The sequence below is a fragment of the Carassius carassius genome, chromosome 10, assembly GCF_963082965.1.
Source record: "Carassius carassius chromosome 10, fCarCar2.1, whole genome shotgun sequence".
Taxonomy (NCBI): Eukaryota; Metazoa; Chordata; class Actinopteri; order Cypriniformes; family Cyprinidae; genus Carassius; species Carassius carassius.
In genome coordinates, this window is record NC_081764.1 from 13351952 (window position 1) to 13371025 (window position 19074).

The 19074-nt window shown below is 35.9% G+C and overlaps 1 protein-coding gene across 4 annotated transcripts in view; it reads left to right on the forward strand.

Annotated features, from left to right (window-relative positions):
- Window positions 1-19074, forward strand: part of LOC132151825 (microtubule-associated serine/threonine-protein kinase 2-like) — a 139540-nt gene that overhangs the window by 19483 nt on the left and 100983 nt on the right. For all 4 annotated transcript variants that reach the window (XM_059560222.1, XM_059560223.1, XM_059560224.1 and 1 more), the window contains exons 2-3: window positions 11209-11356; window positions 11676-11821. In XM_059560222.1, the coding sequence (XP_059416205.1) occupies window positions 11209-11356; window positions 11676-11821 (294 nt within the window). The remainder of the gene's footprint in view (window positions 1-11208; window positions 11357-11675; window positions 11822-19074) is intronic.

Consider the following 19074-nt stretch of genomic DNA (forward strand, 5'->3'; position numbering starts at 1 on the left):
CATGTAGAAATTACTTCTCTGGGCGTGACTGGTGTAAACTAGTGTTTTTTTATTGCTGTCTCACCAGAGCCAATCACCAGCACTTCATTTAGGCACAGCAAGCAAGCTGCATGCTTATTCGCTCACTATGTTGATGAGATTAGTCCTTTAGGTATCGAAATTTGGTATAGAACGACAAGAAAGTTTTCAATACTTGATGGTATCGAGGCAATTCAGTCCTTACTTGATATTCAGCCTTATAGTTCACATTCAGGTCTTGGCTCAATGTCTGTCTTATCACTTCTACATTGTACACAACACTATTGGTTTGTCTTGGCTTTGAAAGTTAGAGGGAGGTGGGGTTCAACTGGAGAACTGGCAGAGTCATGTTACACTGTGTAACACAATTACATAACCCGGGAAAAGAAATACTGCACCATTACTCATGCGCCTGTCAATTTAAGCTCTGATGAAAGTTCTTTTACAGTTCAGAGGTGAAGCCCTGGGCGAAGTAGTCATGGTTGATGGATTTTTGTGCAGTTAGCTTTCTTTGACAACCAGTTTTATTCAGCAAATGAATTTAGAGCAAATTTGTGTTGAGAAACAACATAGAATGGAAACGTAAAATATACCAAAAAAATTTATTCTAGAGTTGCGTTGAATTTAATTATAAAATAAATTTCCTTCCCAACCACACAAAATATTTTTTCATTAGCAGCATAGCCTCAGGAAGTAAAGTTAAAGTGAAGTGAAAATGGGAACAGACTAGAATACCAGAGACAACATTACTACAATAGGATACATCAGCGGTTCCCAATTCCAGTCCATGTTCCGAAGTGAGGTAAACCCCTGTTCAGGGAATAGGAAGCAATGAACACAATGTAGGGATCATATAGATCGGAACACAGTTCATTCACATAGCTCGAGTTGGTCATCTGCTTCCTACTCCCTGAGCAGGGGTTTACCTCACTTCGGAATTCAATGAACACGATGTAGTTAAACTACATTGATACATACATACATACATACATACATACATACATATATATACATATATATATATATATATACACATACATGCATACATATATATATATATATATATATATATATATATATATATATTATATATATATATTATTTTATATAGCGAGAAAGATCAGGAACTAAATGAAGATGAATGTTTTGCCATATGATGTGTTTATTGAACCAATCGGATAAGAGTAAATGGGAGAGTCAGCGAAAGTCTCATTTGATTGGCTATAAGAAGGTGGTGGACCCGCCCTCCCCCTCACACTTGCAAAACTCAGTTAGTGAGAGAATCGTGCCAAAATTGTAAGCGCAGAAAAAAGAAAGACGGAGCTGTACATATCAGTTTATTTCGGGAACTTTTTGCCACACGTGCACAACAAGTCATTTAGACATTTGCAACAGTTTCTTTTTTTTTTACACATACACATTGGTTTTATGCAGTCAATCCATTTTGCAGTTCTTTAAACTGTTGTTTTCACTTGCAAATTACTTGCAGTGCTTTTGACCGTCTTTAATGAAAACAATTTGCCAAAAGTGTAAGCGCAGAAAAATGGAGGTCAGAAAAAATGCAGATCATGTTTATTTTGTTTTAGCATGAAGCTGCAGTTTCACAAAACTTGAATTGCGCTAATGAGTAACAGTAAACTGCTGCAAATAAATTTTTCTTAAGCTTGAAACGTGATTTACACCTTTACAAAGCTACTCTTGTACATGCAAATTTAATTTACACTTACAGTCTTATGTACACTTCCAGAAATCTTACCTTGCGTATGCAAATCTTTTTGGCATTAAATTACCTTCATACGGGCCCCCTATTGAGGAACCCTGGCATACAGCAAGTGTCAGAAACGATGCACCCATTGCAGTAGTTCTGTATTTTGAATGCTTGATGTTCTGTATTTTGAATGCTTGATAGAAAATATATTTATGATTCAGTGGAGACAGCTGGCCCAAATAAACAGGGTACTGAGAGAGCAAGCATTTTGTGAATCCTGCATTGAACTTCTTGAGATTAGAGAATAAGTTGTCATTAAAATGACAGGAACAAAAAAAGATCTACTGCTGTGGTACAGTGGAAAAAATGGATTTTAACCATCTGATTCTTTGCAGCCTCATCTTTCAGAAGTGAAGATAAAACAGATTTAATTTCACAGCGTAGGACTGTTTCTTCTTGACATGTTAACCGCATGAACAAGCTACAGTGTTTGAGGGCAGGGTCAAGTTGTTTGCGGCCGGCCAACATAAAACTTGGGTGGATTTTATGCATATGTGTTCACCTGTGATGTGTAGCCATCACAGAAGTGGAATATGAATTACTGATGACTCATTTAGGATGTTCAGAGTAGTTTGTTTCATTTGGGAGACAACTTTATTTATCCTGCACTCTCAGCTTTACAACTTTTGCAGATCGTTTGCATTCACATACAGCTACATTACACACTACATAAAAGACAAAATGGCATAATAGGGGCACTTTAGTCAAATGCACTTCAGAAGAAAAAAAAAGATAAGCAAACAAACAATTTTACTTATTGAGGACATTGAGGAAAGCTACACTACCTTTTGGGGTCGGTAAGATGTTTTTGAAAGTAAGTCTCTCGTGCCCAATAAGGCATGAACAAAATACAGTTATTTATTTTGTATTATTATTTAAATTGTTCTTATATGCTGATTTGGTGTGCAAGAGACATTTCTCATTATTATTAATGTTACAGTTGTGCTACTTAATATTTTTTGTGTAAACTTTTTTTTATTTTTCAGGATTATTTGATTAGAAAATCTTTTGAAACGATGTAAAAAATCATTACTGTCACATTTCATAAATTGAATGCATTCTTGTTGAATAAAGGTATTAATTTTTAGTTTCTCAATATGAATTCTTGACCCAAAACATCTTAACTAAATGTTGTACAGTACAGTTGAGCTGTGAAAAGCATTGCCACTTTCAAGTACAGTTTGACCTCACTGTTTCTCACACATCCCTGTTAATGCTAGTGTCAGGTTTTTTTTGAATGTCTTCTCAAGGCCACCCCAGCTAGCTAGGTGGGCCAGCACCCTGGCATAGCCCCAGTGTATGAGAACATCGTCCTGTCGTTCCCATGGAGTTCACAAACATCCATTCTTTCATTCAGCAGACCCTGGATACCTTCAGCACATCTGGAAGACATCAAGCACACAAGCTACAAACTGACTAATGGGACATTGTGTTTCTGGTTGTGTGCACATGTACAGTAGGCATTACACGCTAAGCATGGACACGCATACGTTGATTAAATCACATCTTGTTGGGAAGTTGAAGCAGAGAGGATTAGATTGAGGATTAGAGGATTATGTCCTCAGGTCTGCTAGAGATGATTAAGGATCGTTCAAGCCATCAGAGTAAAAATAAATAAATAAAATGGATAAGTGAAAAAAGAGAGAGTTGAAAGTAGTTGAACTGACTGAAGCCATATTTGTTTGCATAAGTTCCATCTTTTTTTCAGAATGTCCTTTGCCTTGGTTTTAGTTCCTTCCAAAAAGGTTTAATTTTCAGCTCCATGGCAGTTTTGATTGTTCCCGGTCATCTTACACTGTAGAGGACGTGCTGCATTTGTACAGTTTTCATTTCTGCTGAGTAGAAAATGAAGCAGGTAGTATCATGAAGACGTTTTGTTATTTTAGTTTAACAGTATTGATTTTAGTTAGCTTGAGGTCCTCGTATAACGATTTTCAAGGTTCTTGTGCCAAAAATATTTGTAATTTAGTTTTATGTGACCATTTTCCACCCTCTGGAAAATAAATTGCCCATTCTTTTCCCTCAACCTTTTTCTTCTGTCTTGAAAGGAGTGAAGTTGAGGGTTTTGATGTCAGAAATCCAAATTTCCTAATAACCATGTTAAATATATATTTCACTGTGTCTTTTTTGGATTGTAATTTATTGTTATTTTTTGAGACAACGCATGTATATATAAAAGCAATGGGTTGTGCTATAATAGGAAGAAGGTCTGAGTAATAGATTTAAAAGGATATGTATTGTGTAAGTAGGAACTAAGTTGGAAGAACTGATGATTGGGGCACAAATAAACATAACATTTGTAGAAGTCTTATCCACAATAAAATCTCTTCTGCTTGGCATGAATTGCTACTGACATCATGAAGAAAATAACTACCAATTATCTCCTATTAGAAGTGTTTAAATTGCGGTTGTGGACTTGGATCTGGTATACAGTAGTGCAAACAGAAAGGCCAGTAGCACTTAGACCACAGCATGGCAGGCTTTCCAGGCAGAGTGAGAGTGTTTATGTTGCTATTCCTGAGGGATTGACTGGTTTTACAAGTTGTTTACTGTACTGCAACTGATGGTGCTGTGACTTATGGAAGTAGCTGGAGAGAAATAATTAATTTATTAATTTATTTGTACATATTCTTAAAGGTTAATTAACTTACATTTGGGAAGTACAGCCAGACTCGTGATAGCTCCTTGGCCACTGGTAATGTATTTGTCTTGCTCAATTGTTTGTCTGGCTCACAGTTTTTTAAGGAGTTATACGTGTTACCTGTGTGTTTGAGTGCAGAGCAGAACTGGTTGCAGTCTGTTTTGTCATTGGAATTCATAAGATCTGTGTTTTCCCCACAGGGTGGGACCAGGAGTTAGATAGAGTGGGTGGAAAAAAAAACAAAACATGGATTGTCTTGAAGAAAGAGTGAATCACAGTTAGACACAAAATGTTTAGATTAGAAAATGCTATGGCAGAGCTGATGGATTACAGATACAAACCTGTATTTAATTACAATTTATGAGTCAATGGTGAACCCAGTCACATTACACAGATGCTATGAACCATTGAGCTGCACAGTGACACCTGAGAGAAAGGGAGGCAAATGCTGGATGTATTTGATTTGTTGTTGTAGTTGCCCTGATTGTTATCTATACTCTGTTGAAATCAAGGCACAGAACATTTTTCTCTCATTATTTTATTTTTTTATTGACTCCCTTTGATCAAAGTATGAAGCAAAACACTTTTTAAACACCCAAGGCAGTGCTCAATTTTATGACACTTTTATTTTAATTTTTCACCATTTATTTCATTGTTTGGTTGGAAACATTATCTTAGCAGTTTTTTTTTACTTGTTAATAGTGTTAATGTAATTTGTGTGTTCTTTGCTAAATTACTTTCCCCTGTACTAGTTTTATGTAAAAAACACATTTAAGCCATTTGTAGGTTAAAATCTATACTATGCATTATGCAACATTAGATATATCTGTGCATCAGTGGGCAAAAAGTCATTGTCAACTCAACCAAAGGGTCCCTGGCTCAAATTTGTAATTTTGTTTATACGGTTTTCTGAAAAAAGATAAGGATGTATAGCAATGAAAGCTAACATGAAATGTCATGGATGTATATTTACTACTATTTTGCCAAAATGTTAAATTTCACTTGAGATTGGGAGCCAAATTACAGGGAGGACACCGAGATACACAGACACACAGATCAGCATATCTGTTAGTAAAATCTGTTGACTTTTGCTATCTTTCTTGCATTATATGCCAATGGTGACTGTTCAAAAATGTGAAAAAAATACTTTTCAGTGTTTTCCTCAAGTTATCAAAATCTAAAAAGTATAGGGGTGTGCGATGTGGTCTGCAAATCTTGCAATAACATCAAAATTGTTTAACTATTTGATATTATCCAGTATATTGCAAAAAGCAAACAAAACGGCAGATTGCACACATACGTTATGTGATGGGCTAGCAGGTTAGACTAGTGCATGTGCATGCGCATTTATATTGCGTTCTTTTACTGCATGAATCAGTGTATTAAAATACATTTAGAATTATCACATACTTCAAGATATGGCGCAGAACATGTATATATTTATGTTATTTCATATAGTTAATATCTCATGAAGAGTTCAGTTTTTTCCTCCAGAAGTCAGCATCTTGTCTACCAAACTGTTGTATAAAATCAATGAGTTAATATTAAGAGACTTACGTTTTAGACACCATTAAACAGAGCTGCATTAAACAGTGTGTAAATGCATTTAAATGACACTTCTACTGCTGCTTCTGTGTTTCCTCTGCATTGCAAAGATCAGTTTTGTTGATACTGATTTAATTTGCTTGGTAAAAGCCCAAATGCAAGAATTTGACTCAAAAGATGGTGCTCACTTCTAGAAAAAATGTCTTAAAGGTAGAAATAGTTTGAAATTATTCATTTCTATTATTGCTGTGAACTTACCACACAGAAGATGAAGAATATCAAAGAAATCAGAAACCAGCTGTTAGCACAATTAGAGATAAGATATCAGCACAATAACTTCAAAATAAATTGAAAAGTGCTTTTTCCCTACCAATCTCTTTCTAAAGCAATTGCATCCATGTTTATCTTTCTTCAGAACAAATATTGAAAAAAAACAAAAACAAATTTGAGCTGGGGAAGTTTCTGAAATTTGGTTGATTTGACAGAATGAACCAACTGCTTTTAGACACCCAAGTCTTTTTTTTTTTTTTTTTTTATTTTATTTTATTTTATTTTATTTTATTTTATTTTATTTTATTTTATTTTATAAAAATATCATACCCCAAGTCAACACTTCTCTCAGCTTTGTTTGTCAGCAGTCATTCAACATGGGTGTTGAATGGATATCTTAGAGATCTAAATTTAAGCAGATCTGATTTCTTGCTTCTGATTGAGTTACTCTAGTGTTAATGTTGCCTGTATTGCCTGGCTCTGTCTGGTGGTTAGCTCAGAGTAATCTACGAACCAACAGAAGCATGGCCACATTACACTTGGACCCTGAAGTGAAGTCTTCACTGCTCTATAATCCCAGCTACTCCAGGGCAAAGGCTGGTGGTGTCTTGGCATTTGAGTGTTACATCACAGGAACTAACAGATTAGTTATGTTACTAGGTTTGCGGTTGACTTGTTTGGTTGTGTTTTGTTTCCTCATCAGGCTTGGGAGCTAAGAAGAGATGACTCACTCTCCTGCTCTCACTGTCAAATCAACTGTTCAGTCAGCAGGAATTTAGCTCTGCATCTTTCACAGTGATAACATTTAAGTGAGAATGTTAAATGTTGCTTTGTGCAATAAACACTGTGTGTGCTACTGTGACACATATTTTGTTACATATGCAACTCCCTCACTTTTTTCTTCTGTGGTTCTACAGTGCTGAGCACTGACCTTATGTGGTTGCACAGTGTCAACTCTTATCCATCACATCCTGACCAAGGGCAGTCTATGTCTCTTCTCTCTCTTACACACAGTCACATTTCGGACTTCTGTCTGCATGTGCATGGCTGTAGTGGTGGTGCTTCAAAATACAAATTTGAGAAGAAACTTTAAAAGTTCAACTAATTAAAGTCTAATAATGTAATAAAAATCTAATATTTTTGTAATGTATTTTTATACTAATATATATATATATATATATATATATATATATATATATATATATATATATATATATATATATATATATATATATATATATATACATACACACACACACACACACACACACACGTAAATTTTTAATTATAAAGAATAATTTAAAAATGTGTTTATCTATAATGAAATCTTTTTTTATATTGTAAATAGCCTATATAATATATAGAAAATGTATTAATTATTTTATATTATAGAGGTATAATATAGTATACTAAAACATTATATTATATTACATTACATTTGGTGTTGATATAAGCTACTTGTTGGCCTCACAAAATAAGTCTCCCTGAATTGCTGATATACTTCTGGCATTCTGATATGATTTCTCAATGCTTTTTTTTTCTAGCTGATCTTCTGATGTCATATCCTCCCTTGTGTGAATCATTCAGTTAAACATTTTGTAAATAAGGTCAAACCCAATCAGCCGTCTCCAGTGATTAGCCAATGCATTTCCCTTGTCTCTTATCAGTGATCAGTGAGCTTTCTTCACTAGACTGTTGATCCGTCCTGAGGCATGAGCAGTGAGCTGACATGAGTCAGTCTGATTGGGGAGGCCTCTGGAAAAACATATGGGGAAGTGAAATTAACCCTGCTACAAGTGTGCAACGTGAGCGGAGTATAAACATACAGCATTCACTGGAGAGTCATTAAGGCCTCGAGATTCTGAAGTAATGAGATAACTGTGTAGCTTTCCCTTTCATGCTCTGTCAAAGCACGACTGACCAAACCAAGTGAACAGCAATGTATTGGAGTGCAAACAGAGCTATTTAAAGGGACTGTTCACCCCCAAAATTCTAATTGTATTCATTTACTCACCTTTATATTGTTGCGGAACCATGTTCATTTTACAACACAAAAGGAAACATTTAGCTGAAATTGTTTAATGTCTGTATAGTTGATTTTTTCCCCCCTTTTTTAAGTTTATTTAATTTTGGTTATTTTAGTACTGTAGCAAATTTTTTCACAGAATAACAGAAGAAAGTCATATGGTTTTTGAACAACACAAGGGTGAATAAACAATGACAGAACAGAATTTAAATTTTTGTGTGAATTTTACTTTTTACGTACATTTTCTGCTTCATTATTTAATCATGCAGAAACATGCTTTGAGGTACAGCTGTCATTTACAACACTAGTTATTTCACATTCTTCCACTCTATCCAAACATAGTAATGATCCATTGACCCAAGTACTGCTAGATTGTGCCATCTAAAACAGAGTTGATGTTAAAGTCCTACTGCAGTGCATATCCTGAGGCAGATGAGAGTGTCCCTCCCAGACTTGTTTCTCACGTGTGTTCACCTGTGTCCCTGATCCTCAGCTGATTAGCCCTGGGACTCCACACTCACATCATGGTTACCCAGCCTCTCCCGATGACATTCTCTCAGGCAGGACTTAATGGCTGCATCTTCAAACCTGTCATTGATGGAGTGTGCACTTGCTCACCTGGACTATAGCGGGCTGGAGAAAATGTATGGTGGTCGCTGTAAATTTAGCTGAACTTTAGGAGCTGAGAGCATATGATAGATGTAGCAATCTTAAGAATAGCATGAGTGGTAATTGGTGCCAATGACCTGTATGTAATATAAAAACAACGAAAAAGCAATCATCAAATATGCGCAAGGTAAGGGATGCAAAGAAAAGGTTTTTTTTTTTGTCAAGTAAAAAATTTGTAACTTAATGTACTGCGTAGCTTATATTGTAAAATGTATTTTATTTCTGTAATGGCAAAAATTTCAGCAGCCATTTCTTCAGTCTAAAGTGTCACATGATTCAGAAATCATTCTAAAATTCTGATTTGATGCTCAAGAAAAAAATTCTTATTTTAAGTGGTGAAAACCGTTGTGCGGCTTAGTATTTTTGTGGAAACTAGGGCTGCACGATTATGACAAACATATTAATTGTTAATTATTCCCTTGAAATTGTAATTGCAATTATTAATTACAATTATCACAGTTTACATTGTATGAGATTTATACGATTTTTTTGTTGCAATTGCATGCCGTATTTTTATATGAAAATAAACAAGCTGGAAACACTAACTGAAAAAGTTTTCTGTAGTATTAAGCCTCAAATGTCAACTATACATTGGATTGGTTTCTTCTTTAAATCATAAAAAAGTAAAAATATGAATGGTATTATAGTGTAATACTAAAACTAAAATGAAAGCAATGGCAAAACCCTTAAGATAATGTAAAAAAAAAAAAGCATCTTAAAGGGATACTCCTCCCCAAAATGAAAATTTTGCCATTAATCACTTACCCCATGTCGTTCCAAACCCGTAAAAGCTTTGTTTAGCTTCGGAACACAATTTAAGATACTCTGGATGTAAACTGGGAGGCTTGTGACTGTCCCATAGACTGCCAAGTAAAATACACGGTCACGGTCAAGAAAGACATTGAAAGACATCTTCAGAATAGTCCATCTGCCATCAGTGGTTCAACCGTAACGTTATGAAGCAACAAGAATACTTTTTGTATGCAAATAAAACAAAAATAATGACTTTAAATAAATTGTATTGAAATACATTTCTTACATTATAATCGCCTTTACGGTCACTTTCGATCAATTTAAAGCGTACTTGCTAAATAAAAGTGTTTAAAAAACATCTTTTTGACTCCAAACATTTTAACGGTAGTGAATGACTCTGAATTTGTTTGGACTTTTTGTTTTCTTTTAGGGTAATTTTCTTTTTTTCTTCTGTCTCCAGCGGTCACTGGTAGGATTGCGTTTGGTTTGTTTGTGTAAGCTAGTGACAGAACTGACGTATGTTTGCTTTTGAGGCCTCGCGGTGTGGTTTTATGAGCTCTGCGTGTTTGATACAAACAGTCCTTCCAGATGTTTTTGGAATTTCGTGACATTACAGAGAGGATGTGACCAGTGCAGAGTTCCTGCCAGATTTCCATGGCAATGTCTGTTTCCCATCCTGACAAAGAACACAGGGAGTATGAATGAATCTGCAGGCGTCTTAAAAGACATCCGTTTGGCTCGCAGTTTGGGTCTATATTTCTTACTTCTTAAATTTGATTGTGCTGTTTTCCTGTCGACACAATTTTTGTGTTGACGACAGCTTCACATTGCTGTTGTCTTTTTGTGGCTTGTTAATGTACTGGTGGCAAAATACAGGCCAACAGAAAAACTCATGCAGGTGTCTTGGCTAAGTATTGGGAATTTATAGACACCTCATGATTTTTTTTTCTTGTAACGTTTTTTCTTATTGATTGTTCTGCTGTGCAACGGCAAAACATTGATTTAAAACAAAATATGGTGTGTTGCCTTCGAAAATAAAACACACTTAGTCTATTTCCATTTTTGAATTAGAATATTACGTAGACCTTTGCATTAAGCTTAATTATGCGTAAATGTGTAGAATACCCATAGATTTAATAAACTTCGTAACATTCACACCTGGATGGCTCTTCTTCAAAAGATGCAGAGTTGTCCAACTCAAATGGATAAGCAATCAAGTTATATGCTTCTAATCCAATGAATTCTGAATTTATGAGTGTCAGAATTGCCGAAGAATTGCGATGAATAGAATATGTCCCCCACCTCAAGTCTTAGCAGAAAGTCAACATTTTCAGATTAGTTTTTTTGCAATGTTACTCTGTGTGATGCAATGCCACAGTGTAGAAGTGTTGTAACTATATTGTATATCAGTGTCTTATTCTATTCACCTAATTCATATATTCCGAGTTTCAGTAGTCTGTTATGTGGTATTTGTTAATGAAAAAAGGAAAAAAAACCCTCCTAATCTCTGTGTTTCAGCGGGAGCTGCCGGCACCGCCTTCCCTGCTGTTCAGGAAGCTGAGTAACCCCGACCTGTCTCCTGCCGCAGGAAAAACCAAACTGCAGCGGCAGCTCAGTCAGGATGACACCAGAGCCCGACGCAGCAGTATGGCTGGAATCCTCACCGGTGAGACATCACAAATTTGTATGCCTCCCTTCATTCGCTTTTTAAAAGACGTTTGTGTAAATCCTGATGATCCTGTTATGCAACATGATTTGAGAATGTTTTGAGAATATCTGACCTATTGTGCAATTTTTTTTTTTATGTAATAAATTTGCTTTTATTTAATAAGCGATCTACACAGACTGCAGAAATTGGTTTTCATTATATTTAAGCTGTCAGAGAGAATCTGTGGCTTGGCTTTGATTTGGTTTTGACCACAGAATACAGACATGGATACAAACAAGACTATGTCCTAATTCTGTGTTTCCTTGGTGTGCTGCAGGAAAGCAGCTTCTGCCTCTGTCCAGCAGCATGCATGGTGGAGTGAGTCAGCTGGCCTGGCAGCAGCATGCAGGAGAACCCAATAACTTGGTCCGCATGAGGAGTCAATCCTTTGGCCAGTCTGCCCCCTCTCTCACTGCGGGACTGGTGAGTGCACGTGCACCACACATGCGCATGAACCCTCCCTATCTGTTCCCATCCAACACAAGCCGATGAATCCAAAATTACCCAAAATGCAAGTGAAAATCTAAAAAAATGCAATTAAAAGTGATATTTATAAGGAACTGCAACATAATACTTGGTGTTAATCAGTTTGTAAAAATGATAGTCTGACCATCAGTGTAAAAATTGCCATCATATGTTTGTCTTTGTTTTTTTTTTACTCCAGATCTCTGTGATGCATGTGGTAAAAATTAGTACATTAGTACCCATGTGGCAAACAACAAAAACTTCTAAATGTTAACTAAAACAACATAAAAAAATAAATAATTAAATAACAAATTTGCCCAGGAAGCATTTCTTATTAACATTTAGTATAACTAAAATAAAAATGACTAAAAGCTATACAGACATTTAAAAACACAACACCAACAACAAAAAATACTAAAATTTTAAATTAAAAGGAAAACAAAAAAATATAAAAATGAAAACTAATTCAAACTATTAATAAAAACTACAAAATTGTCTCCGTTATAGCTACCAAAATTACCTTTGTGGCAAATGATTAAAATTTAAGGACTGAATTTTAAATAAATGCCACTGATGCAACTTATAATGAATGAATAGGATATAGTGAGTGATGAGTTTATTTTGTTGTGCACTCTTAAGCCTAGTGCCATAGCTACATCTGCTGTCCATGTGTAGTACTGCAGCATTGAAAGTGGCGAAAAATAGTAAAAGGAATGTTTTGGTTCTATTTGATTGGCAACCTTCCCGTACCATGAAGCTAGATTAGCTGGCTAGCCAGATAAGTTTCAGGTTAGTTTGCACCAATCCTGGGTTTTAGGTACCACGCAAGTGGCTTGGCTTTTAGTGGCATTCATTGCCATAGTAACTTACACTCCACGGTTCATCTGATCCAGGGCAGGTTATGTTCTGGGTTAGAGATCTCAAACTGAAGCTGGACCAATCAGATGTGAGAGAAGTGACACATGTCTGACACAAAGTCACTCTAGTTTATCTTGCTCTAAAGTAAAGATCACTAATGCTAAAAAATCAAATGATGATTATATAATAAAATTATATTCCTGATAATTACGGAGTCATTTTATGATTTATATAATTAATGTGAGTATATGATTATTATTATAATTATTTATCTTTTACATTTTAGTTAACCTTTAGCAAAAACCTTTAACCTTTAGTTTTGAATCTCGCTGGGTCTCTCGCGAGAAGTAAATCAAACTTGCTTTGTGTTGCAAGGCTTTGTGATTGGCTGTTCACCAGTGATGTCACACATTCATGTGCACATGCTCCACAAACTCAGGATCAAAGCCTGAGTTGACAAAGAAAGTTGATGAACAGCATCATGGTACCAACAAAGCTGGATTGGAGAGGTTTGGTTTTGTCAACTCAAAACTAATCCTGTAACTCTGAATTTGTTCAGATACCATCATGGAACAGGCCCCCGGTCTCCCTCGTGAAACCAAAACGGAAGTAACTTAAACTGCAGTTCATCGACTGGCCACTTGAGGCTGGCTCCAAAAGGGAGTCAGCCCCCTAGACTACCCATGTTATAATGGCCAACTTTACAGCAGAAATTTTTTTTTACCTCCTGGTACAAAAAGTGGTTTTGGTCTATATAGCTAATTTTGCTCCTCATGAGAGCTGATATTAAGCCTTAAAGTTCTGCATAATTAAAGGCTTGGTCACTCGAGTGACAGGTGGATCGCCGTTGCTATCACCACCGTCGAGCTAGGTGGCCGTGGTTTCAGCACCCAGCTTCTGCCTCTTTGCCCATTTTCGATTATCCAATTAATTTTTTGGATGTAGTCTTTTGTGGCATACTGTACCTTTTTAATGACTGTATAATAAGATTACTAGATAGAGATGGACTGTTAATGCTAATCAGGATGAGAATTGTTCTGTAAACCATAGTAAATGGGAGTAAAACATTCATGATTCCCTATACTGTGTTTGCTGTTTTCAGATCCTTAAGTCCACTACTGTCTGATAAATGGCTAGTCATGGAGAGTTTGAGTGGATTTGCTCTACACTGTTGAACATTAAGCCTTGTACATGATTTTCAGTTGGGATTCTCATGGTTGTTTCTAACCACGAGGTGGCAGCATTGCCCACATCCATTACACACTGAGGCACCGAATGCACACCATGTTGAACAAAACGGTCACATTCTTGAATGGGTAAAGTGCTACACATGGGCTGTAATTATTTCAGCCCTTAGGTTTATGCATGAATAATGTACTCAGCACTGCAGTGTAGCACAGTGTTCTAATAAAGTAGTAATTAATATGCCAGTGCTTCAGCAGACTTTATTTAAAAGGCCTTGTCTGTTTAAAAGAGAAGCCATGAACACACTAATTGCTGCTTATTAGGCGTTATATGCCAGCAAACAGTAGCACGCTGATAATAAGATGTGATTTCATTTGGTTATTTTTTCTTTTTATTTGGAAATTAATAGATGCCAACTAAAAGATTCCATTACCCAAAACAAATGAAAAAGTCTGACAGCAAAAACAATTTCACATTACGTTTCTCATTATCACTTGTTTGGGACATGTCTTGATCCGCACTTTTTACATAATTCTGCCCACTGATATCAAAAATATCTAACGTGATATTAATCTTTGCTGATTGACAATTCTCTGAGCCTGGCAAGTGTGATGTTATACTTTCTTCTTATTCATAGGCATAATAATATGGCAAATGACCCACTGTTGGTTCATCCTGTGGGGATGATGTTCATAATCCTCAGGTCCGGGCTGTGAGGGCCAGGGGAGCCGCTTCTCTGCTGGTTTATTGTATGAGGTATGGGAGAGACATAGAAGACGGATGGAGTGACTTAAAAGGGAACCATGCAGGATAGGCAGATGGTGTTTACCTTCCAACTGCAGGCATGGAGCTGTGTGTGTTTTGTGCAAGCATATTTTTATTTATTTTTTGGTGTGTGATTTTTGTGATGGGAACCATAACTGATTATGCAAAGTGATTCGTCTGATTGGTTTTCATAAGACTTATTGTTCTGCCAACAAGTTACTCACTAGAGGCAGATAAGGTGCTGGAAATGACATTATTCATTGAGTTAAGAGATTTGAAAACACACCATAAGTTTTTAACTTGTTACTAGGGGTGTAACGGTTCACAAAATTCACGGTTCGGTTCGATACAATACACTGGTGTCACGGTTCGGTTCGGCACGGTTCGGTACGTTTTAGATACAGCAAAAAGAAAAAGTTGGCAGATAAATTTCCTTGATTTTTAAAAAATGTTTTATTTATTAAAACTAACAAAGTATGTTTTTTTTATTTTTTACATTGAACAATGATGGAGCTATTCTTTACCCATCTTCTATGGTGTTTTCTTAGCAGCATACTGTATAAAACAAAAACAGCTCCTTATAAAAAAAAAAATGAAAATGTTATATTAGTTATGAACAAATACAAAAATGTAACTTTTTATATGGAACTCTATAACTCTTTATATTGAGTGTGTTTTTACTCAATTGGTTCTCTATAGGGCTTATGTTTTTTGTAACGAAGCAGGAATTACGGTCTGTCTGAAATGGGCTCGTGAAGGAATATTGTAACGGGGCTCAATTACATTAAGCATGTTCTTAAAACCTACGTTTTCCACTACAGAGTAAGGCGCTCGCTCACTCAGTACGCGCTGAAGGCTCGTTGCAAAATGGCTAATGCGTTTAACAGACCAGAAATAGAAGATCCTCCAATAACCAACAGGTCTGGTGTTTGGGTGCATTTTGGATTCCCTGTAAGCTATAATATAATGGTGATGATAGAATGAATGGTAAATAGTAAGGTCTCATATCCGCGGCTATAACGTAAATGTACCAAACGCCGTGGTGATGTCTTTTGCCCTGTTTGAATCCGTTGGAAATGTCTGTCTAAATGCTGCGGGGATAGTTTGTTGCGTGTATTTTTCGCCTTTTTTTCGTCTTTTCCCAGATACTGACACACTAAGGTGATGTCGGCGTAAATGAGTTGACATGTTTCAAGTATCCCCGCTGGTGTTTTTTTTTTTTTTTTTGTATTCCCGCTGGTGTAACCCTAGATGCGGCATATCGTTGTTTTTTTTATCCACCGCTCTCTTGGCATCATCATTGTAGCTTACAGGGAATCCAAAATGCACCCAAACACCAGACCTGTTGGTTATTGGAGGATTTTCTATTTCTGGTCTGTTAAACGCATTAGCCATTTTGCAACGAGCCTTCAGCGCGTACTGAGTGAGCGAGCGCCTGACTGAGTAGCCTAACATAAACATATAAGTTGGTGTTTTTTTCTTCTTCGGGGGTGTCAGGGACGTTGTCTGTTACCTCGTTTGGGTTATTGGGCTACCTTGTTGAACGCATATCATTATATTTCACAATTTTTTTTTATTTTCCAAATATAATTAATTAGTCCAACGAACCGTTCAATACGAATACGCGTATCGTTACACCCCTACTTGTTACCTATATAAGTGATCAGACATGCATCTGGGACATGATCAAAAAGTACAAAAATTAGATTTTCATTGAAAGGAGGACCGGAGCTATTCGTAGGGAACAGATAGACACTTTTTTTTGTTTTTATTTATTTTGCAACAACATAGCAACATGTATAATTATATATATATATATAATATATATATAATATATATATATATATATATATATATATATATATATATATATATATATATATATATATATATATATAATTGTGTTAGTTTTTATATTTTCATATTTCTTCTCATATTTTTAAGGAATGTGATAGCAGGAAATATACACAGGTCACTGTTTCCTGTTCAGTTCTTTTAATGGCATGCCTTAGAGAAGAAAAAGTTTTTTTGTTTTCATGTTCAGTCTAAATTGAGATGGCAGTGAGGTTGGAGCAAGTCAACAGTGGCATTAACAAACCATGATATTTGCATAATATTTGCATATAGGCATGCAAGGTTGTTCTAGAACTGCAGGAAATATTGTTATTCATTCCTGTTTCTTTATTTGTGCCTCGTTGATGTTCTTGTCTGATGTTCAGATATCATATTAAAATAAACAGCTGGTCTGCCATGGAAATCTAAAACCGTATTTTATCAGCTAAAGACAGATCGGATAAAGAAGCAGATTCTCAGTTGAAGTTCCTTTTGCACAGAGGATACCAGACTTAAATTGTGCAGTGGTTGTATATCTTAAATGGTGATTTGTTTTCCCCTCCCAGGGAATCTGGTCTTTAGTGTGGTTAATGGAGCTTTTATAGGCAGTCGGAGGCCTGCGTAAGTAGCTGTGGGTCTCATGAGTAAACAGTCAATCCTTTGTCACTAAAATCTTTTAATGGGAGAGTGAAATGTGTTTCCATCCTTTAAAAATTAAGCTTGAGCCTATACCTCTCTCTTGATCGATTCATTTATGAAAAAATGTTACCCAGAGGCAATAGGCTTTAACCAAGACACAAAGAAGACCAAGAAAATCACAAGACCAGTATGATCGCTCATCTTCCATTATTGAGGTCACAAACAGCTGAAGTGAGTGACTATGTACAGGATTAAATGTTCAAAAGGCAATTGTGAATAATTACTTGAAAGAGACGCTCCAACCAACCCAAGGTGATGAAACTCAGGCAGCAGTAGAGGCTGCTGGGATCTCTCTCTTTTTTTTTTTTCTATGCTGTTGGCTTTGTTTCTACAGTATTTACCCACTCTGCTTGTTTTCTTTATCTGGGTATGACAGTTGTTGTTGTTTTCTGCTGTGTACATTCTGTTTCTATCTTCAGGCTTTTAATCTGACGTTCCTTGCGTTTGGCCCAAATCTTTTTTTTTTCCAAATCATTTTCAAATTATTTTTTCAACTATTTTAGTAAAATGTATGTAAATATATCATCCATCAAAAAAAAAAAACTGTCTATTGACCACTAATTCACACCGGTAGATTTCAGTATAAATCCTAAAACATAAACAGAATCAGAATTAGCTTAATTTGCCAGGTGTGTGCAACCACACGAGGAATTTGAACAACATTAACAAAATAACAAAACCAAGTGATTTCAATCATTTTGTATGTCAGTGCTACTTCTAAAATTTAGAAAATCCAAAAGGAAAAACATAGAAACTGCAAAGTTCCCATCATCCTTGTCACCACAGGGAGTGATGCTGACTTGCTCTTTTACCTTAAGGTTACACATTCAACAGCCAGTGGAGAGAGAGAGAAACAGGAAGAGAAAACATACATCCTAAACGCAGTGTTACTTTTCTTTTTACTGCCCTTGATTACTTCACCTGTCGAGCCACAGGACACATTCATAATTCATCTCTGAAAAAAGACAGACTGGATGTTCCTGTTCTTGCTTGGAGTCAGAAACTGAGGATAGTTGTACTTAACCTATATCCTGCAGAATGCATTTAGGCTAAAACAGGGACTTACTAAGTTAAGACTTACTAGCATAGGCCTGAAACAGTTATGCAGATGTCAATTCATTGCAAGCACCAGTACATATTTTATCAGTTAATGCATTTCCTGGGAATCGAACCCATTATGTCGCTAATGCCATGATGTACTGTAATTTTATCATGCCTATTGCTTTTATAAGAATACCACAGCTGCTGTAGTTCTTGTCCTTGGAGTTCTCGATTCAACTCTTTAGAGTAGAAATCCTTTTTGATGTAATAGACAATCTGATTTATTATTGATGTTTCATTTATGCTTCTTTCAAAAAGGCTTTGTGGGATGCTCTGATCGATCGATATAGGTAATCATACTCCATCGGTGCTGTACTAAACTTGGCTGCTCTCCCAATCCAACTGCAATGTGATGACGTCAATGCGTGAGGATGTACATGATGTGTGGGGACGTAAATGATTTGGTGCCGCAATCTTGTCATTGTTGGTGTGGAATCTATCAGGGCTTGAATTTTGGCATTGGAATTCTACAACCCGAATTCCGGAAAAGTTGGGACGTTTTTTAAATTTTAATAAAATGAAAACTAAAGGAATTTCAAATCACATGAGCCAATATTTTATTCACAATAGAACATAGATAACGTAGCAAATGTTTAAACTGAGAAATTTTACACTTTTATCCACTTAATTAGCTCATTTAAAATGTAATGCCTGCTACAGGTCTCAAAAAAGTTGGCACGGGGGCAACAAATGGCTAAAAAAGCAAGCAGTTTTGAAAAGATTCAGCTGGGAGAACATCTAGTGATTAATTAAGTTAATTGATATCAGTT